Genomic DNA, 25442 nt, shown 5'->3' with positions numbered 1-25442 from the left:
CTTCTCCCTTCCTCTCTGTAAAGAATCAATACAATATATTTAAAAAAATTAAAGCTTCAAAGATTGAATTAATCAATTTCCTGTTACTTCCCATTTTGAGTAGTGTGGACCTGACATATATTCACGCCAGCGTTTAGAGGCTGCACATGCTGGTAGGCAAGGCTGCTATGTAGAGTAGAAGAGGAATTGTGCACATTTGAGACAGGCACCGAAGGCAGCTCTTATGCGCTGGCTTGTTCTGAATAAGGCCGAACCTCAGCACTCTTCAGGTGCGGCGGTGTGACGCCAAACAATGTAAACTCAAAATTCCTATGGGACAGCCAGGTAAGGGGGCCAAAATAAATAGTCACTCTGGTCAATATCTTGATGGTTTGTCAGATCTTAATAGGCACTACGAAGATGCCCATTTGCACACATGTTTACATAGTCACATAATATTAAAATTTGTGGTTATATTGTGCGTATATACACAAATCTATACATACATACAAATGTATACATACTATACATAGTATGCATAAAAATTTGTATACATACCTTCTTGAAAGGAAAATAAGAGTTTTCTTATAAACTGAGAAACTACTCCAAAATCCTGTAATTTATTTTAATCTTTATTGAGTTAGTTACCTTGATGCCTCAATACGGTACCAATAGGAGTCATCAATAGTCAAATCTGGATACTCCACACGTCCAACTCCAGATCCAACATCCCAGAGGAAGCTTACTTTGCCTTTACGCATTTCTATAGCCAGAAAGTCAATCTAGTTCAGAGAAACACAAACAGAATACCTATCAATACAAAATACCTAATAAGAGGAGGCCAGCAGAGTTCTCCTTAACAGGTGCCATGTCGCTATAGGTCAGTGGTCGGCAAACTCATTAGTCAGCAGAGCCAAATACCAACAGTACGATTGAAATTTCTTTTGAGAGCCAAATTTTTTAAACTTAAACTATATAGGTAGGTACATTGTTAATAACTTAATTAGGGTACTCCTAAGGCTTAGGAAGAGCCACACTCAAGGTGCCAAAGAGCCTCATGTGGCTCGTGAGCCGCAGTTTGCCGACCACGGGTATAGGTGAAATAATTAGAAGCCACGTGAATAAGTTTCCCAATTAATATGAACTATTAATATGTATGGTTAAACAATATTTTATTATTGTATCTTTAGAGCAACACAACTGTCCATACTGCTGAGGTATATGTGTCAATTAATCAACTCTAGCTAGGACTAATTTTGAGGCAAAGTCTTTTCTTACTCTGATACTTGTGGACGAGGTAAAGGAAAATTTTCATAATTCATTGTTTTCTTCAAGAGCACTGATATTTTTGAAGGATTAGCTATGATTTTCTACTCAAGGTGATCTCAAACTTCTCACTTGAGTTCCAAGTATTGACTTATGAGATGAGTGGGCTGTTGAAAAGTCATGTTCATTTTAGAAGGTCCCCATGCATGCACAGCCAAGTAGTTAAAAAAGAAAATGAAAGGAATTAGAAGTTTCTGGTGAGCTTCTGAAGAAACTCAATATGAATCAGAAAATTTTTCATTGGCCAAAAATTAGTATACAAATTGCCATTTTCATCGACTTTGAAGGTTCATTGTAATTTCTCAGAGAAAAGTAAAAAACAACAAAAAGCAGCTTTATTCCTGTTAGTCTTTCTTCTTAAATAACTAGATCTGAAAATATAATTCAAAATAAATGCTTCTTACACTCATAAAAGCACATGTGCCTAAGTGCTGTAAAAAGTTTTCTTCATTTTATTTGCCTTCTAACCTTGTGTGGTAAGATTCTGAGGTTTTCAAGGCTGAAAGGCTACATTACATAATTTTGGGACCATGTTACTGGATTCCATACATATCCCGCACTACCAGGACTAACCTCTGACCGTACATATATACAGTAGGCCAAGTCATGCTGAACATTGGACTTACAAATTTGGCACTTCCAAGATAAAAAAGGAGGTTGTCAGCAACAGGTGTCTTTACGTTGACAATGATATTATTGTAGCTTCCTTTCTTGATTTCTGGCTTGTATGTTCGAATGCAGTCACCTCCCGAAGACACAGATACTTTGATCTTTAAGAAAAACAAGGTACAAAGAACCAAGACTAAATCTCTCAGAAAGTTTAAAGAGCTGCCAAACAACCGCAAAGACATCATCACCATCTCTTCTTTGAAGTTATTTTTCTATTATCAAATGCTATCATTAAATGCCCATATGCAGACACTATTATACTCATTAATGAGGGCTGAGAAAAGCAGCTTTCCACCAGCATTTTGACAATAAGCCGTTCACAGTCACATGTTTTGTTAGCACACTCCTGGTTTTTGAAGCCTGCCAACTAACGAATCTTACCTTCATACTGTATTCCTTTAGGAACATTTTCAAAAGGTGGTTTTACATGAAGCTAATGGTAATATCTTTATTAAGGTTGTTAAATGAAATTTTGCAATTCAAATTTCAGCGGTTTTGGTATCACTTCAAATAGGAAACCATTTTTCTTTGATTTTTCAAGAGGAAATTATCTACTCTCCCATGTTCTTAGAGTTGAAAGAGGCCAAATAGATTTTGTTCTAGATGTTCTAACAGTACGGGGAATACTAATCATTCCACTCAGAACATACCTTTCAGAACAAATTATATCTTTTTATTAAGTTTCCAGGAAACGAAACAGAAATCATTTCCAGTGGCTATCATTGCTAATATATTTAACAGCTCCTTTTTCTTTTGACTAGTCCTTTAAAAATTACTATAAATTGCTAGGAAAGGAATGCCTATGCAAATAGAAGTGACACAGCTCACACCAATTTTTATTTCCCTTTTGGGAATCTTTCTTCAATCGCAAGTAACACTAGTTGATGATCTGATTTAATTTCCTTTGGTTCAGGTGACCATCAAAGGGGCACTTTCAGGACAGCGAGGGCGCTGCTTGGGCTCAGAGAGCAGCTGTTACGGTGTAAGTGAAAGCGCTCAGAGTAGGAGGCAGAGACGGGGAAGCTGATTCAAACACCCGCCTTCCGGAAGCCTCTTGGTCTCACCAGCAGTGAGTTTCCATTTTCTCATTCCCTCTAGCACTTTGTGCTACTCATATAGTTTTCACAGTGGAAGAAAGCCAACGGGCATTATTGTTACCATCATGAAAGGGCTGTGCAGACTCCAGCCAAGATAGCTGAGCTGCCAAACCAGTCTCCATATCACGGTGACACAAGGAGGTGTCTTCAAGGGTCCAATTAGGCTGTGGGTGCAGGCAGCAATGGGACTCCTCGCCAAGGGTGGTATAGACTACAGGTGCTGGACTCAACATTGGTTGGATTTAGAAGAGAAAGCTAAGGAGGGAGGTGGGTTGTGACAAATCTGTAAATTCATATATGTTTGAGAAATTCTGGGGATAAGGCAGACGTGTTGCATCTATAGACCATGCCTGAGTCGTGAGTTCATATACTGCTTCCTCACCTAATCTGCTGTCCAGATTGCATCTCCAAGTGGAGGAGATCTTGCGTTCGGAAGAAACGGGAGCTCCCCCTAATGGAGCCCTGAGTGGTGGCCTGGGGCTGGAATAATCCAGGAAGCCTCCTGTTCAGGCTGCTTTCCTAGTCCTTGTCTTCCCCCGAGGGTGGGGCCCAGTCAGCTAACTGAGGGCACTGAATTTCCATTCTGAAATCCATTCTGGTCCCCAGAGTATTTGGTCTGTGCTCTGGAGAAGATAATCTTTCTGTTTGTGTGGATTTCAGCCAGGAAGTTAGCTCTTTGTTCCACAAATGATGGAATTTCCCTTCTACCTAAAGTGCTAGAATAGGGGAATCAAAATATAAATTGTCGCCCTGGCCAGTTTGGCTCAGTGGATAGAGGGTTGGCCTGTGGCCCGGGTTCAATTCCAGTCAGGGGCACACACCCAGGTTACGGGCTTGATCCCCAGTATGGGGTATGCAGGAGTCAGGTGATCAATGATTCTCTCTCATCATTAATGTTTCTATCTCTCTGTCCCTCTCCCTTTCTCTCTGAAACCAATAAAAATATATTTAAAAAATATATAAATTGTCAAAAAACAGAACCAGGAAATGTACAACTTTTCTTCTGGGTGTTAATGCTATAAAACAGATGTGCCTCGGAAGTTGTCAGAGGATGTTACATGAGAGAGGAGCAGCTACACAAAGGGCTACCCAAGGGCTTGGAGATAAAAAGGAAGTAAAGCAAGAGAAAGAGACTGTAGTAGAGGTCGGGAAGGGGAAAGGCAGTCTTCAGATGTCTTCGTGTTTAAGAAAAACTATAGGAGATTGTGAGTTTTTAGGAATTTATAGCAAGTGAACCAAAACCATCATCAGAGAAGACTTGGCATGGGGCAAATTGGATATCTGAGGCAGGCTGTCAGGGTCACTGACATCACGAGATCAAAGAGAAGACATCCAGGTCTGCCAGGGATTCATGAACAGAGCAGATCGACCTCTTTCTAGCAGGATTCATATCCAGAGGGGCTGGGGTAGTCATCAAGAGTAACTATATGTGCAGTTTATTTTATCTTTATTTCATACCAATATATGCTTTTTTAAACTTATGGCTAGTTTAATCGTAAGTAACTAATTCTGTTGAAAGACCACAGTATTATACTCCTCCTTGGTTACTGTTAAGAGAAGAAATGACTGACTGTGGGTGGAATACATGTCCATTTGGGTCACAGGTAGAGTGTCTGCCCTTGCTTAGGTACACCTGGTAGAAACGATAGGGGATTACATGATCGGGGTGTTTGAAAGGGAGCGACCAAAGTGCAGGAGACAAAGCACCAGGACCTAACTGAGCTGATGAAACTCCATCTAGGAAGGAAGTCTAGGAAGGCAGCCATTTTCAAGCTAAGGGTATTGAACAGCACTAGGAGTTACAATTAATCTACTGTCTAGCACACTTTACATATCTAAAACATATGGTTCTCCTAACAAAAGGATGTTGTTATACCAAATATGCCAGCAGTTAATCTTGTAAAGTAACCTATTGGTCAACTCTTATATATTCATATGCAAAATCCCCTGGCTTTCTGTTTTCTGGCTTATGGTTTGGAATATATGCTCAGTACCTGAAAAATTCAGGCAGCTCAAACTGTTGGTAACCAGTCCATAGTACTAATTTCTCATTTAAACATTCTGTGTTTTTCTTTATAATTACAGATATTTATTTTAACTAACTTAAAATAGGCAATTCTAAGTACAGCATTTATAAGTTTCACTAGATGAAATCTCTAGGATATATCCCTCATAAGAGGGAAGAAATTTCTGAAACACAAATATCCTCTTAAGATATTTGGTTCTATCACCTGTTGTTATTTCTAATATGACTCTCCAGTAAGACTTCTAAACAAAAGTCACTAAACATGAGGTATCTCTAAAGCACAATATTTACCAATTTATCATCATGAACTCAGTCCAACATTATTGAAGATCCCATTATTATATCTACTGGATTTTCATTGCATTTTTCATCCAGCAACTAGGTCATTCATTTAAAAAGACTGCTAGCCACTCAATTTCAGTCAACAAAGCAAAACAAACAAACAAAAAACTACTTTAAAATAAATGTCTTTGATTTCTTGGTCACATTGAGTATGTGTTAGAGCCACATCCAGACACTCGTGCCCGATTACAAATATTACAAATGAGGCAAATGTCATCTTCAATTTGCATAAAACTCACTTGAAAAAAAATTTGGCTGCTTATATATTTCTAACATCTTTGAGAAAGTGAGGCAATCTGTTGTAATTTCAATTTCCAAAAGTGATTGAGAATTTCCTTAGAAGGCATAGGCAATGGTCACTTTTTATGGAATTACTTTTATACCTGTCTTTCATTTTGTATCTGAAGACAGGTCTTATGTATTTACATGCCAGAATTTTATCTTTTTTCCCAGGGGGTGGGTGGTGATGTGGGAAAGTTTTCATAACTGATAAATATCTGGGTATATTTCAAAATTTCTTTAAAATGAAGATATAGTAAAAAATGTTCAGATTTTACCACCTGATAACTAAGCAGAATATGTAGCTAAGTGTGATTCACAATAGAACATGTATTATTATTGCCTCTTCAAACTTAATATTGAAAAATATAGGAGTGGTATGTCAGTCTCTTGCTTTCTCCTGACACTGACACAGTTGGGTTTTGTACAAAACTTGCTTCCTTCTTTCTAGTTTCTCTCATCTATATCACAAACTACTCTCAGGTTCATATTCAAAATGCTCAGCTCTGATTATGCTACATTTTATAATTAAGAACTTTCAACTTCTCATCAGTGAGGTTTATTTCAACTGCAGCTAAATGAAACTGCTTAACTTACTATTCAGGGCCTGATAAAGTTGGCCTTTATTGGCATTTCCAGTTTAAAGTTCACTTTATCAATAATACTGGCAAACCAGACTACTCTTTCATAAAATAACACTGAAGCTTTCTTCTCTCTCTGCCTTGACTCAAGCAATTCCCTTTTCTCAGAATGCTGTCTTCCTTCCTCCCTCCCCTCGCTCCCATCTCCAGGACTATCCCACTTTAAGGCCTGGCTCAAATCCCTCACTTCAGGAAATCTGGCCCTTATTAGAGGTGATCTTTCCTTTAAGAATTTTATAGCTTATACAGTGTAGCACAACATCTGCATTATCTTAGTTATTTGTGTACATGTCTTCTTTCTTCTATTAGAGTATAAACTTGGTGCATGCCTCATTCATCTTTGAGTACTTCATAGCAAGTAGCCTTGAACAAAGGAGATGGTTTTTCTACATTGGCTCAATTTTAGATAAAACTTTAAATCTTGTAGTAAGATCTGATTTATGTTCAGCTAGTGCTTTGCATATACAATGATCACCTGTCATCATACTGCCTGCATGGTTTTCATATTGGAGCTCAATAAATGTCTTCTCAACCCTACCCACTTTTTTCCCTCTGAGCTTATGTACATCATCTTCACTAATCTTTTTTTTTTTGGGGGGGGGTCATTTTCTAAGTTTCTCTTCAGTCAGTTATGAGTTCCTTTTTAAAGAACACATTGAATTTATTGTCTTGGCCTTCTTTAGAGGCATTAGATATGTCTAAAGCAGGAAAACAAATATATTGTCGTCACTGGGTTTTATATTCTAGGCCACTACTAAAAAGTATAAATTGATGGATTAACAAATGTCATTTCTGGTTATTGAAAGTTGCTGAGAAAACAAAATTTTTGAGATGGAAGACTTGGGTCTCTAAAAAGATTTGAGTTGAAACCTGGCAACATGAAAATTTGTTTTTTCCTTTCTATTTCTAAAACCATCATGGGATACGTTTTCTTGGCTAGAGAGGTTCATATTGGTATTAACGATTCTGTCCTTGCTCAGTAGGATGCTATGTTCTAGAAAGTTCTGCTTCTATCCTAATTGTCTTCTAGTTGTCAATAAAGATCAACATTTTGAGACCAGCTAGGTATTTCCTATTCTTACTCCAAAATAAAAGAGAAAAAAAGAAAAATTGTTTGTAATAAAAATAGTTTTTGTTGTTGCTTATACTCAGACAAAAGAAAATATAGAAAACAATGGCTCCTCTTTGTTATGGCTTCCTATAACCTTATTCATTCTTTCCTGCTACAACCCCACTGATTGGCTTTTTCTGCTTTAATCAAGAGCAAGTCACTTTCATCCACCTTTTTTTGGCATACAAAAATAAGGTTTCCATTCTTGCAATTTGTATTACTCCATTTAAATAATAAGAAACGTCAGAATTTCAATTTATAAAACAATTAGTAACGATTACCCTTCTCAAGGAATCTCTTGAAGTTTATGAAAAACAAAACAAAATATTTAACCTCCCCCCAAAATAACTTCAAGTTAAAGAAAAAGAACCAAAGATCATTCAACAGGACACATAGGGGGAAAAATATTCCTTCTGGAAATAATACCAACTATACCACCAGTTACTGATACTGTAAACAAAAACAGCTTACAGAATTGGCTTGCTTCCGGGCTTGGTTTATCAGTTCCTTTATCTCAGAGATGTTTTTCTTCAGGTTATCCTCAAGTTCCTTGATGGGCTTGAGTTTATCAATCAGTCGATCAGCCTCTTGTTCCAGATTTTTCACTGTGGCATCTGCATCTGCAACTGCACAGAACAAGATTAGCACAAACCACACATGCACACACAGACACATACACACATGCAAACATTCACACATGTGAAAACACACGCATGCACACGTACAGACACAAGTGCACGCGTGCACACATGCACACAGAGCCAAATGAAAATGGCAGTATGCGTAACTAAAGAATTAAAAGAATTTAATCTTATTCACATGACAGAAGCTAGGCCACAACTGTTGAAGCAGCTTGTGATGGCAAAAGGGAATACTGTAGTTGGACTCAAGCAGGCCAACAATGGCTTTGAGATTAAAGTGAAAGATAGCACTGAAGGTTGAGAATATAATAAACTTAATTTGATGTTTAATTCCAGCTTCAGCCAAAAAGCTAACCTTTACAAAATAGAATTTTAGTCATAGAATCAGGGTAATCAAAGTGTCTTTAAAATGTCACCTAAGTCTGCCCAAGCCAGGCCTGTATTTAAATCAGGCTTGTCACAAAAAACTGGTTTTCTTTTTTTCTCCCACTGTCTTTATTTGCACATCTGAAATAGAGAAGCTATCAGAATGTCTTCTGGAAACCCTTCAGTGTTGAACAACCCTTAGACTACAGGCCCATTTTAGACTTTAATTAAATCATGCTGCAGTTCATTTTCATTTTGAAGAACAGTTGATTACCCCTGCTCTCACTGTTACACTGAGCCATATTAAACTGCCATTGTTGTAGGTTAAAAAAAAAAGGTTGGATAGTGACAATTTCAAAAGGGGTAGAACCCCCAAATAACTGAAGGTTTTTTCACTGATCGGTAGACATCCAGCATGTGCTTTTCATCGGAGGGCAAATGGCACACACGGAAAACCAATTATTCTATCTGTAGGATGCTGGCATCTTATCCAAACTGTATCATCTGTTATTTGATGGAGCATGTGCTGGTCTGTTTTCTGTCAGGGAGACCTTGATGAAAAAGTGCAACTGCTTAAGGTCCAAGGCTATATGCTCTGCTCGACTACAAATGATCTGCTCTCTGGCTGACATTGCACCACTGGGAACGAATCCTCAGAAATTAATCAAATGTGCTCAAAAGGAAGGAAATTATTATTTAAAAACTAGGTTTAAACTAGGTATTTTGAACTCCTGGCCATAACTATGTTACATTGTTAGTGATGTTTAAAACAACATAGGTCTCTTATTAACATTAATTAATAGAGTTGCTAGATCATGAACTGAGTATTTTCTTCCGGATGTAGGTTATTGGGGTTAAAGTCCTTTTTACACAATTTTTTAGATAATGCAACATAAACACAGTTACCCTTCATTTTGTAGCTTTTTAATAAAGCATTAGTCCAGTTTTTCTTTCTTAAATTCTATACTACTACTCTGAATTATTCTAGAATTTAGGAAAAATGCTTTAAATTCATAAGAAAGGGGAAAAAAGGGGTTAAGCAAAGACTTAGGTTTAGGCAAATAGTGGATCATTTTCTTCTAATGCTCTTAAAAGTTTCTGTCAGATGTTTCAAAATGGGTCTGCAGGTTCCCCCACTCCTTCCCTTTTTTCTTCTCTATCTTGTGGAGCAGATTAAATCAAATGGAAATGATCTTCTTGAAGGTTTAAAATTAAATCGTCTGTGATATTGAGTCTGCAGTAGTTTCTGAAAACTTCTTGTGCAGTAGTTTTTGAAAACTTATTTCTTCTATAATTATTTGGCTGTAGATTTTAAAATAACATCCTAAGATAGATTTTGATGACAATGTTTTTTAGAAAATTATCTCTTTTAAGCTTTAAAATTTATAAGCATAGAGTTTTGCCAAGTATCCTTGTATGTGTTAAATTTCTTCTCTTATCTAGTTATGTCTCCTTGAGAACTTTGCCTATATGTGCTTCTTTAAAATTAAGCCTGCCAAGCATCTAAAATATTTTACCTTTATATTCCTAAAGATCCACCTCCCCGATTGACCAAGTCCATTATGTTTCTGTCCTCTAATTCATTATTGTTTTTTCAACTTCTCTCTTTCAGTTAATTTATTTTGTTTTACTTATAGAATTGTCTAAATTGTTCATTTCAGTGCTTTTTTAGTAAATTGCACTCATTTTCCACTGAGGAGAGCCTTCTCAGGTTTTGATATGTTGGATTTTATTATTATTATTTTCTATTCTGCAGTTTTATTTTTGGTTTTGAATTTAAACCATGGGATGTTTAAGGAGAATATTTTTATATTCTTGTAGTTGCTTAGTTGTTAAGATTTCATTTTATTTTATTATGTGCTTCTCTAAATATACTTCTTTAGAAGTACATCAAATACATTCACATACTGACTTTTTGGAAAGATTCCTTTTACATATCTCACATAAATACTGTGACACTGGAAAGAACAGCTATCCAATGTTTAAAGCAACACCTAAACATGGAAACATGCAAAGCTGAAAGTTTTTTGCAATAGGCAATTAAGCATAAAAGTTATTAAATGGTATATAAGTAAACATATACATACTGATTTCTGCAGGTGATTTCATATGGAAGTAAAACAAAAAGAATTAGAAAATTCACGAGGAAATATTTTTTATCCATATTATAAACTAATAGCTATCACAAAATGATACTTTTCACAACAGGTACTAATTACAAATACATCCCATTTAAAGTCAAATTGGTGTTATCAAGTAAAAGTACACAAAAACATGTCATTTAGAGGCCACTATTCATGTTAAAATAAATTTTATTATAATGTTCTAAAAGAAAACAGGCCCATTTGAATTAATATTACAAATAACTTCTTGATAGAGGATAGGATAAAAAAATTAGAGATAAATATTATGAAAAGGCTGTTATCATCTGAGAATCAATCTAAAATTGAATGAAATGATATCTTAAATTATGAAATAAGTAAAAGAGAGAATCATATTTACTTTAAAACTTAAGTTCATTCTTTTTTTTTAAAATGTGACTTGGAATGCATCTGAACTATTAATTCAGATGGAGACTTGAAGACCAGGGAGAAGCTCTATCTGGGCTTACATAAGAATACATGAACAAAACCAGTGCATCTCATCTATTTCTTTTCTTGAAGAAACGGCGAGGAATAAATCCTTCTCCCTAGCTCTGAAGTTCATGTTATATGTTTGCACCCTTCTTTGCTCATGAAGGAGTCATGCTGTAGTACCTGCTATTTCACAGCATCACTAGCATTTGACTCAAGGCTGTGGTGTGAAAAAGCAGGCTCTGGCTTACATAGCATATGATGTCAATAACAGGGTTTTTGTAATTGCACTCTACAAATATTTTGATACCCAATGAAAATGTTCTTATATAAAGAGGGCTACTCTCTTGAGAGTAACAAGTCCAAAACATCAAGTGTCACATATGATGATGATGTTTTATCACTTTACAGAATGGGAAAAAAGTATATATATATCCTAATGTTTATTGATTACACTTAATCAGTTAAATTACCATTATATTAAGTTCCTCCACATTTCTCAGTAAATCCTTATTAACTAAATATAATTTGATGCAATATACAAAAGATGTAAAGACATATTCTTGTAAACTAGATAAGTGCTTTAATTTCCTGAAAATGTTAAATAACTGAAAAATCTAAATAATTAAACATCAATATTTTTGAGTGTTAAAGTCTTTCAGGTTGATACCATTTTAATGTCACATTCCTACTAGAAGGCTCCTTGACCTCTGTGTTCCATGGGACCGCACCAGCTTTGAGGATATTAGTTTCCCAAGTACAAATACGTTTTTAATTATGGTGAAGGATTAAAGAGTACTTGGCATCCCTATGCCAAATATCATGCAGGCTTTGGGATTTCCTAATTTCCTTGCGATTGGACACACTTCGGAGGGAAGAAGCCCTGATGTGAAGCGGAGAGGCTTGGATTCTAGTTCTGAGCTGCAGAGCACTCAGTTCCCGAGCCTAGTCTTTGGAGAGAGGAAGCCAGACTACATCACCATGAGGGCCTCCTCCAGCTCTAACGGCCTACGCCGGTTCTCTTTTAGTGTGAATCAATAAATGACATAATCAAAATGAAAAAGGGGATCTTACTGTTTTTCAAAGGATCTTTCACCACAGCATTTGTTTTGGCTACGCTGTCTGCTAGTTGATTGTAACTTTTTTTCAGGCCATCCAGGTCCTGGTGGAGATCTTTAATCTGGGCCAGCACATCTTTGGCTGTGTCGTTGGCTTGTCTTGCTTTGTTCTTAACGGCTTGCAGTTTAGCAGCGGTGTCTGTCAGCAGAAGAGCATTTGAGAAACAAAACAAAGGATCTGGAGTTAGTGGCTTAGTCCGTGCTTGTCAAAGCGAGGCCACAGCTGACTGACCTCGGGAACACACCTACGAACAGGAAGGCTGACTTTCGTCTCATTCAGCTGTAGCAAAGTAAAATTTTAGCTCAATGAAATTTTCTCAGGGACCTTTGCTATGAATACGTGATTAGCTCTTAGGAGAGCAAAGTGCTTATTCTAAATGTTCATTGTAGAAGGGTATATTGTGGTTTGCTGTTAAACATATTAAAGAGAAAAAAACTTATCCACCTGTCTTAAAGCTTCATAAAAAGTAGGCTTAAAATTTAATCTGCACATTCACGGGGAAGGGGGGAATCAATGTATTATTGTTGAAGTGTAGAGATGGCTAACATCCTTTTTCAAGTATATTAGACTATGTGTTCATGGTTTTTAGATTTGTTTTGATCCATAGAAATTTTCTATGTACCTCCTTACTACCAAAGAGGTGATATGAAAATCTAGAGTGTTACTTCTGATTTTTTCATGTTAAAGGAGTAAAAATAATTAAGATTTTAGTATTTTCTGCCCTGTACAAATACATGCGTTTGTTTTCTTGATCCTATTTGTACAAACACTATACTGTAGACATAGATGGTTACTAGTGTATGTTTACTAGTATTAGTTGCTAAGACCACGAACTCTGAAGTTAAACTGTGGGGTTCAAATCTCATGTATGTCGCTTTTAACAGCGACCATCAGTATCCTGTGTCTCAGCTTGTCATCTGTAAAGTGCGGATAATAATGCTGGTGGGAATGCAGACTGATACAGCTACTGTGGAAAACAGTGTGGCGTTTCCTCAAACAATTAAAAAAGGAACTGCCACCCAGCCCAGTGATCTCCTTCTAGGAATATATCCTTAGAATCCTGAAACACCAATCAGAAAGGATATATGCACCCCTATATTCATAGGAGCATTATTCACCATAGCTAAGATTTGGGAACAGCCTAAGTGCCCAACAGTAAATGAGTGGATAAAAAACTGTGGTACATTTACACCAAGGAATACTATGCAGCTATAAAAAAGGAGTTCTTGCCCTTTGAGACAGCATAGAGGGCCCTGGAGGGTATTATAACAGAGGTATAATATTGGGAAAAGTGGTAAAAGATAGAATATTTTTAAAAGTCCAGAATAACTGCGTCAATTTGTAGTGTCCCAAAAGCTTACCATTTGGAATTGCTGACAACTTTGCTAAAGTGTCATTCAGAGCTCTCCGGAGCTCTCCATTTCTAACATCGGCATTTTCTAATCTGGTTTGCAAGCCATTTAACTCGTCATCATTTTCTGTGAACAGAAAGCAAAACAAAAAGAAAGGATAAAGCAATTTTAACCCTCTCTGAGTTTATATCTGGCCATACAATTTCAGGTTATTGTAATACAAAGTTTATAAAAAGTAAGACAATTGATTTACTTCATTTACTTTATTGGCATCTAACCATAAATACATTTATTTCAGAGCATAATATGAAATATGTGTTTATATGACCATTTGATACTTCAACATGTTCAACAATTATGTTTTCTTCTTGGTATCTGACTCAATTTAATGATTTCATTTAGAGAAAAACTTCAAAAAACAACCAGTCTTTTACACCACCTGTAATGCTGTCCTCTTGATATCACTCCCATTAATGTGACATTTAAAAATGTATTATCAAAATGGAACATTGGATTAGCTTTTGGAAATCTCAACTAGATAGGATTACTAAGCAGAATCTCCCAATTTCAGTAAACATCACTTATTAGTATTTGTTTGAAACCAATACCAATCAAAGGAATGGAAAAACATCTTCTTGCGCATTCCTGTTAAACTGTCATATTTTTAAATAGAGAAAATCCTGTTTTACAAATTGCCTTGAAATAAGCTTTAGGTAAGTTATTTTGTTGCTCCTCTGATACTTTGTATCAAACTGCAAACGTAAGTGAATATTGCATCTATCTTCTTTTTCTTGCACAATGTTTATTAGTGAACAGAGGAACTGAATAAACGAAAGATATAAAATCCTACGCTTCCCACAATACTTTTTACCTCTCCTGACTGTATAAAGCAGGTTGTCTCTTAAATATATTTTAAATCGTTCATTATACCATCACATTTGTTCCCATGGGAGATGCATACTAACTGTTTAAATTACCTCCACAGAAATGCAAAACATAAATAAAAAGCCGAGACCCCAAGTAAAGAGGCGCGTTGAGAACGAACCCGGAAGGAGAGGGTGCCCTAGTTCTGCCCGGTCTGACGTGGGCAGCGCTTGCTCAGTCACAGGAAGGGCTGGCAGTGGCTGCAGGTGTGGGCGTGCCACGTTTGGTGTTTGTCAGCTTTGTTGGGCTATTTTACTAAGTCCTCACAGTAACTTTTAGGATGCATATACTATTACCATTTCCAATTTCCAAATGAGGACACTGAAGCTTAGGTCATTCAAATAGGCTTCCTACATTTGCATGGTTATTAAGTGGCGGAGTTGCGAATCAAATCCAAGCAGTCTCATTCCAGAAATCATGTTCTTAACTCCTGCATTTGACTAGGGATTGGTGGTCAAAACAGGGAGTAGTAGAGCATCTTAGACAGTAGCCCTCTTCCCCACCTCTACTCACTCTCCATCCTTTTTTCCCTCTCTTCCTCTCTTTCTTTCCTCTCATTTTCTCCTTTATTACTTAAAGTAACTGGTCACAGTTAAAGAAATCCTATGACCCTCACATAAGAAATACACACACACACACACACACACACACATATAGCCAATTGGAATGATTCAGAGAGGATTAGCAATGCCTATGTGCAAAACAGCAGGCAAATGTGCAAAATGTTCCACATCTTTAAAGACAATGAGCAAAATATAGAACTTATAGTTCATAATAAAATAAATAGGAATAACCAATCACCAAATTAAAACAAAGCACTCAACATTATCAAAATTAAAGAACTGTAAAGTAAAAGAACAGCGAGATATCATGTCTCATCTATCAGGTTGCTGAAGGTTAAATGTCTGATAATACCAAGTATTCACATAAATGTTGGTAGAAGTGCAAATTCATGCCATTTTTTGGAAGAGCAATTTAAAAGTTTATGAGAATTTTAAATGGACATGTATTTGGCTCAGCGATTCTACTGCCAGAAATTTACCCTACAAATATACTTGTGAAAGTATATCAATGTATATCTTCCAGGATATTCCTAGGATCTTTATTTATAATAGCAAATAAGCTCAATATTAGGGGACTTTTTATATCAATATGGCATATCCATGCAATGGTATATATTGCAGTCTTTAGAAAGAATCAGGTGAGTAGGTGCTGATATGAAAGAAATAAAGAATCTTAAGACCTTTCTATGAAAAGAAGCAAGGCAGTGTGGGTCAGTGGTGGGTGGGTGGGTAAGAACAAATCAGAGAGCCTTCACTTATAACAGATAGGAACTGAACAAGTAGGGAGTTAATGGTGGTGTGAACAGCGGTGTACTAAAATCTTTCATTTTATACTTGACTGTGTGGGCTAAATTATCCTGAGTTCTTAGAGGGGCTGAGCAGGCCTCTGGCACCTGGAGAACAATCTTCATTTATTGGCTTTCATCTGGAAAGAAAAGGAAAGGGAAAGGAAGATAGAGGACTCTTAACCATCAGTGTTCTGGGTGTGAAAGAGTACTGAACACCTTAATTAATGATCCACTTCATTTCATATAAGAGTTTGCAGGCAGGCAGATTAAACTACTGTTATCCTACAGTAATATAGGCACATGATATTGTGTAATGCATCAGCTTTTCAGCTCTCAGCCAAAGACCTGACCTCACTGAAAAACAAAGCATAAAATATTCCAGCAAAGCATGGCTCTAAAAATATCAATATGTCTATTTAAGTCGCTATGATATTATTTTTAATGGTAGTTCTTCAAAATGTACTATGCAAGGAATTTGATTTTCTCATATGTTAATCACAATTCATCTTTTTAAACACCTGTTACTTTCATTGTACTAAAATAAAATCTTTGGATAGGTTATTGCAAGTATACTTTCAGAAATTAAGCCAGTCGAATAACTGGGATATCTATATGAATTTCTTGAGAATAGTTAAAGGGCTGCTCTTTCGATATTTACTTGAAAAGTCTTTGTCGATTAAGGAAATGGAATGATACAAATTTCATTTCTTTGCTTCTTGATTGGATTGGATTTTTAAAAAAATAATGAAGCTTTCAAAATATTCTGGCAGGAAAGATATTTGTGTAGAGTGAAAAAACATTAATTTAAAGGGCATTACTTGGTTTATACCATTTTATGCATACTGATAGCCAATACTGGTGAGCCATCATGCCAATTATCCAGAAGAAAGACTGGTCTGAAGAACATTGTTACTGCTGTCCTTCAAGTACCAAAGCAGTAATTTTGATCCTTTGCTTTCTGTACTAAAAAGTCAAAATGTGAGCCTGGCTAGCATGGCTTAGTGGTTGAGCATCTACCTATGAAACAGGAGGTCACGGTTCGATTCCTGGTCAGGGTACAAACCCGGATGGAGGGCTCAATCCCCAGTGTGGGGTGTCAGGATGCAGCCAATCAATGATTCTCTCTCATCATTGATGCTTCTATCTCGGAGATGAGGAAAAATAAGGAAGGTGATTTCAGGGAAAGAAGAGGTAAAGGAACCAATAGGGGACTTTCCACAGAGGCACTGAAGTCATCAGGCTGGTGGAGAGCCTTAGAAGTGGAGATAGCAACTAGCACTGAAGAGTATGATGAATAGAAGAAAATGCTTGAGGGGGAAAAAACAGGGCAGCAACGGTAGACAGTGGACATGCCTGACAATGTCGTTTCCCTTTGTTGCAGAACCTCTGACACGGCACTAGATAAACATGTTTAGAATGCAATTCACTAGATAGAGTTGTAAGTTGCTTCCATTTATGATATGTATTCATTCCTGTTTTCCATGTTTCTGACACTGTGCTAAATCTGAATTAGAGTTTCGTTAAATTAGAACTAGTAACATTGAACCACGCCATATATATCTCAAAATAAAGCTGTTACAAGTAATTTTTTTGGTCATTAATAATGTCTTTTTTCCAAAATTCTATCCTTTAGAAAAGGCAGTGTGTGCCATGAAATCATTATAGGTTGCAGACTTGGAAGATGTGAATTCAACTGCCTTCTCTCCCTTACTTTTTACCTGTATAAAATGAAAATACACCTTCCTTCAGATGACTGATATGAGAAATAATTGTAGGATGTTTGAGAAAGTATTGGATTTATCACAGGCAGTTAGTAAACAGAAACAAAATAATTTACATTGGTTTGATAATTCACATTGATTTGATAATTGCTCTGGTGTGTTTGCCAGTTCTCAATAATGTTATTTATAATCCACTGTCTTCTTCATTTAAACCACATGGTCCAGAGTTAATTTTGTTTATTTCCCTTTTATATTCCCTAAACATATGCATAGAGCCCTCATTTCCAACTAAATACAAGAACGACATTTTCAGATTTAATGAAAATATTCTATTTGACTATTAAAATCATCTAGCTAAGTTCCTCAAATGCAAATTTTATTTTATTTTCTTAATATGAACAGGGCATAAATAAATATTCTGAAAGAATCCTTCATTTACAAGGGTGAAACTTGTAGACCTGCTATTAATTTGAAAGCTTCTGGTTAAATATAATCACTTGTCAAATTGCCATCTAGATACCATTTTGCAATGAATTTTTTTTCATTCCCATGACATTTGTCTTATTATGAACAACCACTCATTATCACTTTTTATTTGCTCCTTTATCAAAAATTGAAGAGATATCCTGTCTGTAGGAATTCATTGTAAAATAAAATTTAATTAATCCACATAACTTCTGTTTCCTACAAATGTGCTTCATCTTTTGTTCTAGAGGCTCTTTCTGAATTAGAAAATAGGTTAAACTCTGCAGTGATACTATCTGTAGTTCTGATGCAAAAAGTCTGGAATAAGCAAGGGACCAATCTATATGAGGTCATGTGGAAACCTTGATTTTGACCTTCCTGGTAATGAGAGATTCCTTCTACTCTCAAGTATTCACCCACTTATTCATCCATTTATCAAACATTTGTTAGGGCCATGAAGGTTAATGTGTCACCTTCTGGACTATGCCAGAAGTCCGTTGTTATTGTTCAGCAGTGGTTAAAAGCATAAACTTTGGAGCCAGACGAATCTGTATTGGCTCCACTAAAATACATGCAATTTATTCCAATTGTTAATGTTTGCTTTGACTCACATGATTTTTTTATGTACCGGAGGCAGCCAATTTTATTAATTATCTAATAAATAGTATTACTCTTTATAACTTATTAATTTTATTATGTTCCATCACATTATCTTTTTATCTTTGGATCTTTTAAGAACATAAAGAGGTACAATTTCCCTCACGTCACTTTACTATAATTTTTTATCTACTTCTATAGTCCTTTGTCATCTTAATATTGACATCTCTAAAGAGCCTGCTCTCTACGTCAACCTAAGGCCCAGCGCAGGCCCCTGAGGCCTGTGCAGAGCAAGAGCAGCTGTGCAAGCAGCAAAGCTGGCATCCCTGTGCCTGGACTCCTGCCAGTAGGTTTCATGAGGTTGCTACACCCAGTCTTTCCATGATTTTGTATGTCTAGCCCTCTTTCATGATGTTATTCCCGTGCTTCCCTTTCCCCAGTTACTGTCAGGAGTTTGGGACGTGTCCTATCTCTGACTGCCTCTTTTTTCCATCTATGGGGACCTCTGTGGTCACTTAATGGGACCTGTGTTTATACAGAGGCATGTTACTGAGAAACCCTGCCCTGACCCAAAAGTGCCAAATGACATCTTGTTCCCCATGGGCACAGAGCCTGATAGGCCTCAATAGCTATACAGCTGCAGCTGAATAAGCTCTTGCCCACACTGGAGGGCCCTCGTAGGAAGCCTGAGGAGAGGAGGGAAGGCGCGCTTGTCTGGTAGCAGGATCTTCAAAGACTGAAGCTATCAGGAGAGAGGGGAGTCCTCTCTTCAGCAGTGGAACGAGAAACCTGAACGACCAGACGTCGAAGCTACATGTAGTTCCAAGCTCTGCAGCCTGGCTGTGGGCCTGCAGGCCTGCTTGGTGTTGGCCAGCAGGGCACTCTTAAAGAAATTGAATTTGAACACCTTTAAGCAAAACCAGTACCCTTTGGTTCCCAAAGCTCCCCTGTTTGCCATTATTTTGCCACTTTTCATTTTCACTACTAAAAAGAGTCCAACGTGTTTTTATTTCCTCGATTTTCTCTATTCACCCTCCAAAGGAGGAACTACCATTCTGTATCAGGCATCAGCAATTTCTACAGGAGAAGATTGCTTTGTACCCAGACTGTGGTAGGCTCGAGGATCCCAGCTTGATTTCAACCATATGGTTCAAAATTATTTTGTTTTGTTTTTTAATCAATGGGGCAGTTCTTGTTTGTCTTTCACATGCCTGCCTATGGAAAGGATGATTCTGGCAAATGGTAGTATGTGGATTCAAAAGGAGAGTACCTTTAATAGTAAGAGAATGCTTTGGACAAAATTTAACCCCTGTATCATATTTTGGTTTAACATCACTGCATTCCTGTATTCCTGTTTACTCTCTTTTTAATCTAAAATAATAATATAGAAACTTAACAGGTTAGTAATTGTAAGTGTATTATATTCATTTTTAAAAATATGTTTTTATTGATTCTTAGAGGGAGAAAGGGAGAGGATAGAGAGATAGAAACATCAATGAGAGAGAAACATCCCTTACTGGGGACTGAGCCTGCAACCCAGACATGTGCCCTGACCAAGAAGCAAACCAGGGACCTTTTGGTTCTTGGGTTGGTGCTCAACCACTGAGCAACATGGGCCAGGCCTACTGTATTATGTATGTTCATGACAGCAGAACCTTTATGATGTAATTATCTGACTAAATGACCAAGTGTTTGGAGAATACAGTACAGTAGGAAATACTGATTAGCTGGATAGAAATTAATGTTTGGAATAATTTTGGCACTGTTCTATGTTGGACAGCACCACATGCCATGCAATCCACTGATTCAATATTCTTGGGCTTGGGGATTGATAGTTTTATTTCAGGTGAGTATCTTCCATTTCAGAGATATGTTATCTGCTCCTAAGTAACTAAATAATTTAACTTAATTTTGGCAAAGACAAAAATTAGGCATAAACTGAGAAGTAAATAAAATTGAAAAGTTACTTCACATGCGCTAAGGTATATAATTGTAAATTGTAGTACTCTCAGACTTGTATTATACCATCCTCAACTTCATTTCTTCCTCTGTGCACATTGCATGAGAATATCAACTGGCAACTTTATTAACAAAAATCTCTTGTCAATCTAAAAAGCATTATTAATTCACCTAGTGGTATTAATTTATCTTTGAACTCTTTTAATCATCAATTCGAACCAAGCCTCATATCCATCAACAAAACTACTTCTGTCTCCATAGACATCCAATCAGTGCAATGTAGCCTGGCTTCAAATCTGAAATGTGCACAAGGGCAAACTTGCTTTTAACAAATGTATATTCAAAAGTTAAAGAGCCAAACAAATTGCTCCTGGCAAGTCCAGACTCCCTCAAGGCAAAGGCAGCATAAAAATGGCAGAGAGCAGCACTAAGTCATTCATGACTAAAGCTCACACACTCACCGGATTTTACTGAATTGAACCAAGTAACACATTAGAAATATGGAGGATATACTGCCCTCACAATTTTTATTCCTTCTAACTCCAGGCACCATAGAGAGAGAAATGACTAAATCTCTATTTTAATAGCGGCTGTCAAGAGTTCTGCTCTGTAGGGCCTATTCCAGCAGTGCCTGGTGGTAATATATGGCATTTCCCTGATTAACAGCCGTTTTATAACGTGTGTAATTGGCCACAAATCAGGGGAGTGTCATAATGTAGCAAGAAAACATCCCCATCTTCGTCAGAGCCCTGGCTTGGGTTTCTGGGGGAATTATTACTTGAGTAGTTTGTGGGTTTCATTACTTTAAATAATGTACTACCTGAAGTACAAAAATAGACATTTAAACTAATGAACATTTCTCCTAACCTGTTCTACAATGCCTACTCTTAGATTTCTTTTTCTCATGGAAAAAAAAATCCCTAAAATTGAATTTCTTTTTTAATCTTTATAATACCAGTTTGTGGGGAAATAGAGGCAAGGGCAGGGTTGGGAGGAGGTTGAGGTGACGGAGGCATTAACCTCAGGTATGAAATGTAAAGGGGCACCAAAAAATTCTGTAATCAAGATATAACTATTTTAATATAACATTTTAAAAAATCAAAATTAGTAAAAATATCAATAATGAACAAAACATTAAAATTTGAAATAAAAACAGGATCTGACCCTGTACTCACATCACTCACCGTGCTCACCTCACCCTAGTTCCAACTCCAGCAAGGGTATTGGATAGCAAATATATATATAGTGACCCCAAATTAATGAGATCAACTTAGTTTGTCCAATAGGAAACAGGTCTTGAATCTTTATAGTTATAACGGCGATCTCCTGACCAGAATTACGTATACATAGAATCTTATTTCACCCGTGATACACAGTCCAAAGCACTTTACTATCAAAGTACCATCTATATAGCAGATAAAATGTGCCATTCCATAGCAGCTTCTATTGGAGACGATGGACTATTAGTTGAAAGCATGACAAATATAAATGATTATTAAGCATTTTCTCTTTCTAAGGTTGGTAAAGCATTTTTTAAAAATATGCTTATTTTCTGACTTGAGCAGTAACTGCGATATTGTACCCTAGACATACAAAGTTAAAAAAACAAATATTGCATTTGTCCTCAAAAAGATGAAATTGAAGCCCATGGTTACAGTGGTTTGCAAAGTCTATGCGTAAGGCAGGCACTAATAAGAGGCATGTAATTCGGATGGGGTGTCTGGTAGAGTTAGATGAAAAGAAAGAGGATGATAGGGCATTCCAGAGAGAAGGGGTAATGATGTGAAACACGGAGGCTTGAAATGGTAGCATGTTTTAGAAGGAGCATGGATATTTCAGGAAGGGTGGGAATCTGGGTACAAACCAGGAAATAGCAAAGTGAGACTGAAGAGAGAAAGAGAAGGCAAGTCAAATGAGAAACAAGAGATATTTGAAGGAAATAATAAATATCAGAGCTTAATTAGAGAGCAGCTAAGTTGACTAACATATTTTAAATGGAAAACAAATACTACATCAGTGTAGATATTTTATGCATTTTGATCCTTGAATTAGAAATAAATACATAAAAATGTATTTAAAAGGTGTACAAGCTTTTCAGAAATATGACCCACTAACAAACTTGGAAGTTTCACAAGGACATTTGTGCTATATCTGCCTGATTCGTTCCTTTGAGATTATCCCTCTGAAGGCAGAAGAAAGTGGAGTTTTGTGTGGTTAACATTTTATCATACATTCATTTAAAAGTTACTAAACTTTTAGATTTGGTGAAAGAATACTATAAAAATTAGGTTTAATTTACCCACTGCAAAATGAGAGTAAAGACAAAATATTGTAAAACTGGCAAGAAAGATTACTTACATTAAATCCAGGTCATAAAAATAATCATAAAAATCATGCTGGAACAATTGCACTTTTCCAATCACGTGATAAAATGTTTTACCAATTGCAACTACAATTGACCTGAAAATAAGAATAAAAAGGGGTCACTCACCTTTTACATCATTTGCTAATTTCCTGGCTTCGTTAAGAATCCCAAAGCTTTTCTGAAGAGAGCCTTTGGCACCGTCCTTTAATGAACCCTGAGGACCTGTTGCCTATAGACAGAAAAAGAAGTGTCACAATAAGAACCAGAGAATTACGGAGTAGAGGTATCTAGCAGGTTGTTGTTTTACAGGGTTTACTTTTAGGGAAGCATTCTGGGCTACAGATTTAGAAGAATAAATTAACAGCACATATTGGTGTTTAAAGTCAGTAGACCAGTGGGCGAAGGGAAGGCCTAGAAGAGAACCCTGTGGGTTCCCAAAACTTAAGGGACAAGTATAGAAAGTGGGGCTAGCGAGGCTCCGGAGAGGACAGAGAACCCAGGATACTATAACGTTATGGAAGTGAAGAGGTGAAGCAGCTGAAAGCATGAGACTGCAATGTTGCAAGTACATATCTGCTCAGTATCATCAAGGGCTGAAGAATAGGCAAGCAAATTAACATCTAACCAGCGGTTCTCAACCTGTGGGTCGCGACCCCTTTGGCGATCGAACGACCCTTTCACAGGGCTCGCCTAAGACCATCCTGCATATCAGAGGGGGGAGGGAGCATTTCCTGTCCCTTAGGTGTTGAAATGAGGAAGAATACTGCTCCTTTTCTAAACGCATCTTCAAGCAGTATGACAAAACAAGTCTTCCAAATGACAATCTCTGAACCACATCATCTCCTGGCAAAGGGTATTTATTAAGGCTTGTATTAAAGAGGTGACACAAAGATAACAGAATGATACGGGAAAAGAATTGTTTAACTTGAATGTCTAGTTATCCATTTTAATAGTGTTTGCTCCTCAGCAATCATTACATAATACCTTATACCAAGAGATAAATAAAATAAGATCTGGTTAAATTTTAAATTGGAAAAGTGTTGCAGGGTGCAGGAAGAGCTAAACATTTACTGCTGAGGTTATAAATCTGAATGCAGGCTATCCCAGACATAGCAATCTTCAAAGACAATTGCAATGACTTAATAACTTTTCTTTATCAATCACATTATTTGAGCATTAAACTAGGAAAGGTTACACAATTTATACTGTTGTAATAAAATTTATTTTAAGGTGTTATACAAAAGCTTTCATCCAAATAATCTATTGTTTACAGAACAGCTTGATTATATAATGCTATGATATCTACAAATGAACATATGGGAAATATACACATAAATAAAAAATGACATTGTGTGTATATACCTTGGGAATTAGATACAATAACATCACGTAAATGTCATTTATCTTGAAAAAAAAAGTAAGAGTGTCAATGTAAATGGCACAAATCCAGTGTATCTTATTTAACAAAAATAAGCCTCAATTACACATTCAGGTTCTATATTTGTTTCAAATTTACATGCCATTCTTACTTCCTTATTTACAAATTTTCTGAATCAAAACAGGTTAGAAAAAAAGTAGGATAAAGATTTTCCTATTGGCGCTTGAAAACAGCAGGAGTGACAGCTGATTATCGGTCTGACCCCGAGGAGAGAGAAAACTAAGTAGAGAGAAGAGTTTTGAAGCTCAGGATTTGGAGTCAATTTGAATAGGGATGGAGTAGGTTTCCACAGATGCCGATACTATCATAGTAAATAACTCATGTGACATGATGATCCTGAGTCATCAAGGTCATGTGGGTCATTCATAATACAGATCAAACCAGAGAGAGAAAGATTTCCTTACAGACTTGAGGTATGGATGCCTTTCTACAGAAACATAATTTAGCAAGCATTTAACATCCAAAATTTTAAAGCTAATCTCAGTTGTGCAACTTGAGGCACAGGGGGAAAGGAGGGAGAGTTGATTTGCTGTGCGTTAGAAAATTAACACAGTGAGGTGAGAAAGAAGAGAGGGAGAAGGGCCAGACAATCTAGAAAGAGGCTAAATTCTGAACTGTGGAAATTGTTGAAGGACTATGATGACTAATGATCTTTCTTTCTCTTTTTTAATATTTTTAACAAATTTATTGATGCATAAATAACCTTTACATATTTACAATTTGATAAATTTTGACATAACATGAAACCGTCACCACAATCAAGGTAAAGAACATATCTATCAATTCTTTTTTTGTTGTTAATACTCACCCAAATATATTTTTCCACTGATTTTTTTTAGAGTGTGTGGGAGAGAGTGAGGGTGGGGGGAGAGAAAGAGAGAAATGGAGAGGGAAAGGGAGAGGGAGAGGGAGAGGAAGAGAGAGAGAGAGAGAGAGAGAGAGAGAGAGATTGCTTCCTGCACCTGCCCCAACCAGGGCTGGGGATGGGAACCTGCAAACCAGGTATGTGCCCTTGACTGGGAATCGAACCCAATTCCCTTTGGTATATGGGCCGATGCCTTAACTATTGAGACACACCAGCTAGGGCTCTATCAATTCTTT

At 36.7% G+C, this 25442-nt stretch overlaps 1 protein-coding gene across 2 annotated transcripts in view; it reads right to left on the bottom strand.

Annotated features, from left to right (window-relative positions):
- The window catches only part of LAMA2 (laminin subunit alpha 2), a 491338-nt gene that overhangs the window by 76687 nt on the left and 389209 nt on the right, over positions 1 to 25442 (bottom strand). For both annotated transcript variants that reach the window (XM_015557822.1, XM_015557823.1), the window contains exons 41-47: positions 23030 to 23132; positions 13531 to 13647; positions 12125 to 12307; positions 10565 to 10570; positions 7942 to 8096; positions 1932 to 2075; positions 628 to 761 (exon numbers count right to left, since the gene is read on the bottom strand). In XM_015557822.1, the coding sequence (XP_015413308.1) occupies positions 628 to 761; positions 1932 to 2075; positions 7942 to 8096; positions 10565 to 10570; positions 12125 to 12307; positions 13531 to 13647; positions 23030 to 23132 (842 nt within the window). The remainder of the gene's footprint in view (positions 1 to 627; positions 762 to 1931; positions 2076 to 7941; positions 8097 to 10564; positions 10571 to 12124; positions 12308 to 13530; positions 13648 to 23029; positions 23133 to 25442) is intronic.

This window comes from Myotis davidii, unplaced genomic scaffold (assembly GCF_000327345.1).
Source record: "Myotis davidii unplaced genomic scaffold, ASM32734v1 scaffold147, whole genome shotgun sequence".
NCBI lineage: Eukaryota > Metazoa > Chordata > Mammalia > Chiroptera > Vespertilionidae > Myotis > Myotis davidii.
This window is presented reverse-complemented; position numbering and strand designations above follow the sequence as displayed.